Source organism: Dipodomys spectabilis, unplaced genomic scaffold, assembly GCF_019054845.1.
Source record: "Dipodomys spectabilis isolate Male_0828 unplaced genomic scaffold, ASM1905484v1 ptg000773l, whole genome shotgun sequence".
Lineage (NCBI taxonomy): Eukaryota > Metazoa > Chordata > Mammalia > Rodentia > Heteromyidae > Dipodomys > Dipodomys spectabilis.
In genome coordinates, this window is record NW_024871450.1 from 554,802 (window position 1) to 561,785 (window position 6,984).

Consider the following 6,984-nt stretch of genomic DNA (forward strand, 5'->3'; position numbering starts at 1 on the left):
AGGCCGAGAGCGGGTGTGGAACATGATGACTGTATGTGAAGCCCCTAAATGTGCGGGTGTGTGTGTGACATTTCAACGAGCGCACGAATAGAACCCAGAACAGGTGCAGCTCCCGGGGAAGCGGCGGCACGGCGCCACCCTCCCCGCTCCACGGAAAACTTTCCCTCCGACTCCGCAGAGCCACCGCGTCCGCGCTCCCGCCGAACCAGATCGGCAGACGCGATCGATTGCTTCTGCCTGGGCCCACGGCAAGGCCAGCCCCCGACCGATCGACTGCTCGGGCCTAGCCCTTCCCAGAGCGCGGGAAAATGCGTTTGCCGCGGTCGGGCGGGGGCTCGGGCTTTTCCTCGGCGGAGTCTCCCGGAGCGGAGGCCCTCGTCCCGCCGCCATGTCCGAGGCTTATTTCCGTGTGGAGTCGGGCGCGCTGAGCTCCGAGGAGAACTTTCTATCCTTAGACGACATCCTCATGTCCCAGGAGAAGCTGCCGGTGCTGACGGAGGCCCCGCTGCCGCGCCTGGGCGCCTTCTTCCTGGACCGGGGCGCCGAGCCCGAGCGCGCGCTCCCGCAGGTGAGGCCCTGGCGGGGCGGCGCGCGTCCCCGCGGGCTGCGGGCCCCGGCGCGCGCCCCCCCCCCCCGCGGGCTGCGGGCCCCGGCGCGCGTCCCCCTCCCCCGCGGGCTGTGGGCCCCGGCGCGCGCCCCCGCAGGTGAGGCCCGGGCGGGGCGGCGCGCGTCCCCGCGGGCTGTGGGCCCCGGCGCGCGCCCCCGCAGGTGAGGCCCGGGCGGGGCGGCGCGCGTCCCCGCGGGCTGTGGGCCCCGGCGCGCGCCCCCGCAGGTGAGGCCCGGGCGGGGCGGCGCGCGCCCCCGCGAGCTGCGGGCCCCGGCGCGCGCCCCCCTCCCCCGCGGGCTGTGGGCCCTGGCGCGCGCCCCCGCAGGTGAGGCCCGGGCGGGGCGGCGCGCGTCCCCGCGGGCTGTGGGCCCCGGCGCGCGCCCCCGCAGGTGAGGCCCGGGCGGGGCGGCGCGCGTCCCCGCGGGCTGCGGGCCCCGGCGCCCCCCCCCCCCCCCCCCCCCCCCGCGGGCTCGCTCCGCCGTCTCCACCCCTGGCGTCCGGGTGGCCACACTCGCGTAGAGGACCCCATCTCGTTACCGCAGCCCCTGCTTCCCCCGCCACCCCGCCATTGCCTCGCGGCCTCGGTGCGGCTCCGCGTGCCATCGCCACCCCTGACACGCCGTGTCCCGCGTGGTCCTCCTCCACCCTTCGGCCCTCGTCCTCTCCGCCGCCCTCTCGTCCCTCTCCCCTTCCCCCAAAACTAACAGCCCCACGGTCATCTTCACAGCCCCCATTCCACGCAGGGGCAGAAGCCAGCGTTGTGGGTTTGCAGGGATAGAGGTTGGCGCGTGTTCGCTGCGTTCGTCCACGCGCCTCAGCCGCTGCCCACTTTGTCTGTTAACCAACAGCGTTTGCATCAACGTGGGTAACACAGGCATCTCTCGTGCGGGATGATCGTGTGCTGAGCAATGTCCGCGAGGGAAAGGAGGCGTGGGGTGAAACGTGGGGGAGACCCAGGCACTGCCCGCCTTCTAGCCCAGGAAAGCTGGGGCTGAGGGCCAACCACACGGTTTCTGTATCTCGTTCGGTACGGTACTGTCAGCAGTTCCAGGACAGGTAGAAGCCCTCCAAAATCCATCCAGGTTCCCAGCCTGGCGAGGATACCATGTCAGACCTACACTTTTCCTCACCCTTCTCCCTGGAAATGCCTTTCGTTCACCTTTGCCTTTTTGTTTTTTTGTTTGTCCTGGGGCCTGAACTCTGGGCCTGGGCACTGTCCCTCAGCTCTTCAGCTTAAGGCTAGCGCTCTGCCACTTGAGCCACAGCACCAGTTGCAGCTTTTTTTGCTTATGTGGTGCTGAAGAATCGAACCCAGGGCCTCATGCATACAAGGCAAGCGCTCTACTGCTGAACCACTTTCCCAGCCCGTTCACCTTGCTTTTAAGGTGTGAGAAGCTTTACATTAGCATTTTTCTTTCAGCATTTAAGAAAAAGTTGTCTTTCCATTTCTGTTGTTTTGGGGATTCTGAGTTTCTATTGAGAAGTTAGGGGGTCTGGAAGTGTGACTCAACTGGCAGAACGCCTGCCCAGCAAGTGTGAGGTTTGAGTTCCAACCCAATACTGCCATAATATAATAAGAGCACCATTCTGCCTGGTATTGGTATTTTATGCCTATAATCCTAGCTACTCAGGAGGATGAGATTTGAGGATCAAGGTCTGAAGGCAACTTGAGCAGGAAAGCTATTGAGACTCTTATCTCCAGTTAACCAGCAAAAAGTAGAGTTATGACTTAAGTAGTGGAACGCCATCCTTGAGTGAAGAAGCTCAGGAACAGTGCTCAGGCCTTGAGTTCAAGCCCCAGTAATGGCACAAGAAATAAAAATAGAAACTGCATTCCTGTGTGCTGCAGGGCTCGAAGCTTGAACTCCCCTTGTGGCTGGCAAAGGGACTTTTTGACAACAAACGACGCATCCTTTCTGTGGAGCTTCCCAAGATCTATCAGGAAGGCTGGAGGACTGTGTTCAGTGCAGATGCCAACGTGGTGGACCTGCACAAGATGGGGCCGTATTTCTATGCATTCGGTTCACAGCTCCTGCACTTTGATGGTGCAGAGAACCCGGACATTTCCCAGTCCCTGCTGCAGGTAAGAACTTCCCTAAGGATGGGTGCCGTTGAACATGTTTGGCCACCACCGTCACTTTTCTCTAGGGAAGCATATGAACTTAGTTTGTCATTCATTTAAGTTGCTGTCTGATTACACTATGTCTGCCAGTTAGATTTTTTTTAAATTTAAATTTCCTTTAGTTTTTAACCGATATATGAAGACATAAAAGTTCAACTGAGGATGTAGATTAGTAGTAGATCGCTTGCCTGGCACATTTGAAGCCCCAAGTTTGAGCCAGCTCCAGCACCACAGAAATAATGAAACAAAACAAAAAACTTGGAAGTTGTACATATTCATAGGATGCTGTGTGATGTTTCTATACATGCAAATATGTGTTCTGTTCTTGTCCAATTGAACTGCATTCTTCTCAAATGTGAACCATTTCTTTACAGTGAATTTTTTTTTTAAATACTACCTTTTTAACTGTCAGGGTCATTATTGTCACCCTGTTTAGCTGTCTTCCTCCTGAGTGTAATATGTGTTTAATATGATTGTCTGCTGCTCTGTTTGCTTCCTGAGAATTGGGACTAGCAGGCAGATCAAGAAATGGTGGGCTACAGGTGACAGGCACATATATACACAGTCCTAGCCTGTCACAGGCCTACACAAGAGTTCCTGTTGGAAACTATGTCATTACTCATGATCTGGTCTGTTCCTTCTGGGGCTGACTTGGCTCCCTATGAGTAGCTACATGACTGGCTCAAGCACTGTGACCTTGCTGGGTGTCAAATAATGATCGAGTCAGAATTTCAGAGTTAGATAAAAAAAAACATGCAGAAGCCAGGCACTGGTGGCTCACACTTAATCCTTACTACTCAAGAGGATTAGATCTGAGGATCAAGGTTCAAAACCAGCCTGGGCTGTAATATACTTGAGACTCATCTCCAGGTAACCACTGAAAAGCTGGAAGCGGAATTGTAACTCAAGCAGTAGAGCACTAGCCTTGAACGAAAACACTCAGGGACAGCACTCAAGCCCTGAGTTCAAGCCCCAGGACCAGCATAAAAACAAACAGCCATTTAATATTTTTTCTTTTTTTTCTTTTTTTAATTGTGAAAATACCGTGCAGAGGGGTTACAATTACACGGGCAAGGTAATGAGTACATTTCTTATCAAGCATTGTTGCCTCCTTTGTTTCTCCTTCCCGTCCCTTCCCATCTCCCCCCTTCTGTGCCCCGCCCCCTCCAAAGTTATAAAGTTCGTTTTTCGACATAACGTCTTGTATATCTCATTGTTGCAATGGATCTACCTGCATCCCTATTTAAACCATTTGTTTTTTCCCTTCCCCTCCACAAATTATACCAACAATAAATACAGTGAAAATGGGTTATACCGTGGGGGAAGCCATTTAATTTTGAAGTGCTCAGGCTGGAACCTAGGGCTTTGAATTTCTAGGTAAGTGTTCTACCACTGAGCTGCATCCAGCACTGTACTTGTTCTTTCCATGGATAAAACAGTGCTGTCCATCACTGTCCTTTGTGGGTAGAACCTTATTTGAAGTATGCATATGTATCTTTTGTTCTGTTCATAATAGAACTAACCATCCTCTTTGCCTCCTGGGATGTAAACAGTCAAGGCTTACTTCCTCATTGTTAGTTTATAAGAACTGTTGACTCTGGATGCATATTTCCTCTTGGGCTGCATCCTCCATCAGATTAGGGTTTATCTCTTGCTCTCCCCCCTCTGACCCTTCCAGTCTCCTCTTTTCCTAGTGCTGCTGCTTTTGATGTAGGTGGTAAGGAGCAACATTGCTTTCCATTTAGGAAAAGAAGTCACTACAGACACAACTATAGACTACAGACACAAACTACATGGACAACAAGCTTAAATTCAAGTTTATGTAACTCTGGAGCAGAAGCTAAAACAAAATTCCATCTGTCTTACAATGTCCCCAGGACGTGTTCTTGAATTAGAGTCCTGCCTTTTAATGAGTTGTATGTTTTCTTGTCATTGCTCTGAAGTGCTTTAAAGGTACTCACAGGTGGGGCTGGGAAGGTGTCTCAGTGGTAGAGCATTTGCCTGCATGCATGAGGCCCTGGGTTCAATTCCTCAGCACCACATAAGCAGAAAAAGCCGGAAGTGGCACTATGGCTCAAGTGGTAGATTGCTAGCCTTGAGCTGAATTGCTGAGAGACAGTGCTCAAGCCCAGAGTTCAGGCCCCATAACCGACACAGGTAAGGTGATATCTCCATGAGACAGTTGAAGAATGTACAGCAGGGGCTTGTATTCATAAAATCACCTCACTGGGTCTTGTGTCTCCTTCCTGCTCTTGGACTAACTAGACACTTCATTCAGTTAAATCAGAAGTCCATTCTGATTGGAAGCTTTCAGCCTGTGATCATGGGACAATATTATGGCTGCTAACCCCAATAATGATAATGAATAATGCTTTTTGAGGAGCTTCCTTTGGGTCAGCCATTTGCTAGGTGCTATTCATTAGTTTTCTATTCATTGGTTTTCTTATCACCCATTGGATCTCCTCAGTAATCCCATTTCAGAGTCAAGGATACCAAGGCCTGGCAATGTATGAGAATGTTCCTGAATGGTAAAGGGCATCTAGGCCTCCTACTAGATTGCTTTGTGCCATTTCAGTGAGCCAGCATAATGGGCTGGAGAGGGCTCAAGTGGTAGAATGCGTGTGTAGCAACTGTTCCAACATATATATGGGTTTGTCTGTATGAGATGGGAAAACAACCCTGATTTGTCTCGCTGCCTTTCCCTTCAGACTTTTATTGGACGTTTCCGCCGCATCATGGACTCCTCGCAGAATGCCTACAATGAAGATACTTCAGCACTGGTAGCCAGGCTGGATGAGATGGAAAGGGGCTTATTTCACATAGGACAGAAAGGACTAAATGACTTTCAGTGTTGGGAAAAGGGTCAGGCTTCTCAAATCACAGCTTCCAACCTTGTTCAGAATTACAAGAAGAGAAAATTCACTGACATGGAAGACTGAAAATCTAAAGAGCACAGAATTGTTCTTAGGGGATTTATCCCTTGGGTGATAAGACTTGAATGACCTTGAGATCAAATCATGTTCCATTTTATAGTTTCTAACCTGCAGCAATCTCCAGAGTTGGGATTGTCTGGTGGGAAGAGGATGATCTAAAGGGTGCCCTGATCCTGTAAGTCTTCCAGGATTTTCATACCACTGGACCCACTGCCCAGACCTTTGGACCCAGGAGAAATCCATTTGTCTTAAGTAATAATCCAGTCAAGTTGTAACTGGGCTTCCTGTGTGTGGAAGTAGGACAGCCTCAGACGCCACTTTCATTGGCTACAGTAGACATAAACAAAGTGGGTCGCTTTCACCTGTTCACAAAATGTTCTCTTGAGCTTGTTCATCCTCCTCATGGTCGAACAAAGGATAGCATCCCTGGCATGCTGTCCTGCCTTGAAAATATTTCCTGCAACCTGCCAGTGGGGAGTTACCCAGTTTCCAAAACAGTCCCAGGATGAAGGAGGACAAAGGAAAGACAGATGAATGGCATGGCAGGAAAGAATATGTTGCTCTCAGGTCCTGGAGTCTATAGTCAGCTGCAACCAACCCAGGGGGGACTTGTGAAACAGCCCCTGCTGTCGCCAGGATCTTGGGGGCACCACACATTCCATTCCCTGACTAGAAAAACTGTCAGGCCATCATTTGGAATTTCAAAGTAGTTTATTAAAGGGTGTTAATTGCATCGAGTCAGGACTGGAAGGTTATGGGTTATGAAGAGTCCTGTTTGAGAAACCTAGTACGGGGGCTGGGAAGGTGGCTCAGTGGTAGAGTGCTTGCCTTGCATGCATGAGGCCCTGGGTTCAATTCCTCAGCACCACATAAGCAAAAAGAAAAAAGCCAGAAGTGGCGCTGTGGCTCCAGTGGTAGAGCGCTAGCCTTGAGCTGAAGAGCTGAGGGACAGTGCCCAGGCCGTTCAAGCCCCACGACTGGACCCAAAAAAAAAAAAAAAAAAGAGAAACCTAGTATGGTAGATGTTAAGTGAATAAGGGAAGAGACCTTGATGGTATATTTTTCCTGCAGAAAGTTCTGCATTATTTTTTTTTGTTTTCTCTGCATTTAAATAGGCTTATGTATATCATAACTGGAAAGCAAATCCAACATATTAATATGTCAAACAGTTGTTATTTTGAACAACTCGTTTGAGGTCCATTATGGAATTCAGAATAGATTCCAAAAATGGTCACTAACACAACCCCAGTTTCCTAAGTTAAAGGAAAACATCTTTTCAAGTGTCTCACTCATTTTCCACAGCCAATTGTTTTGTTCCAGTT

General features: G+C 51.0%; 1 protein-coding gene across 2 annotated transcripts; it reads left to right on the plus strand.

Moving 5' to 3' along the window:
- Nucleotides 1-306: 306 nt before the first annotated feature.
- Gins3 (GINS complex subunit 3) lies at nt 307-6,517 on the plus strand. 2 transcript variants are annotated; one of them, XM_042672854.1, is made up of 3 exons: nt 307-568; nt 2,457-2,690; nt 5,438-6,517. In XM_042672854.1, the coding sequence occupies exons 1-3, from the start codon at nt 389-391 to the stop codon at nt 5,666-5,668; spliced, it is 645 nt and encodes a 214-aa protein (XP_042528788.1). In that variant the 5' UTR covers nt 307-388; the 3' UTR covers nt 5,669-6,517. The 2 variants fall into 2 exon arrangements, with proteins under 2 accessions (XP_042528788.1, XP_042528789.1); XM_042672855.1 differs by lacking the exon at nt 2,457-2,690.
- Nucleotides 6,518-6,984: the final 467 nt, after the last annotated feature.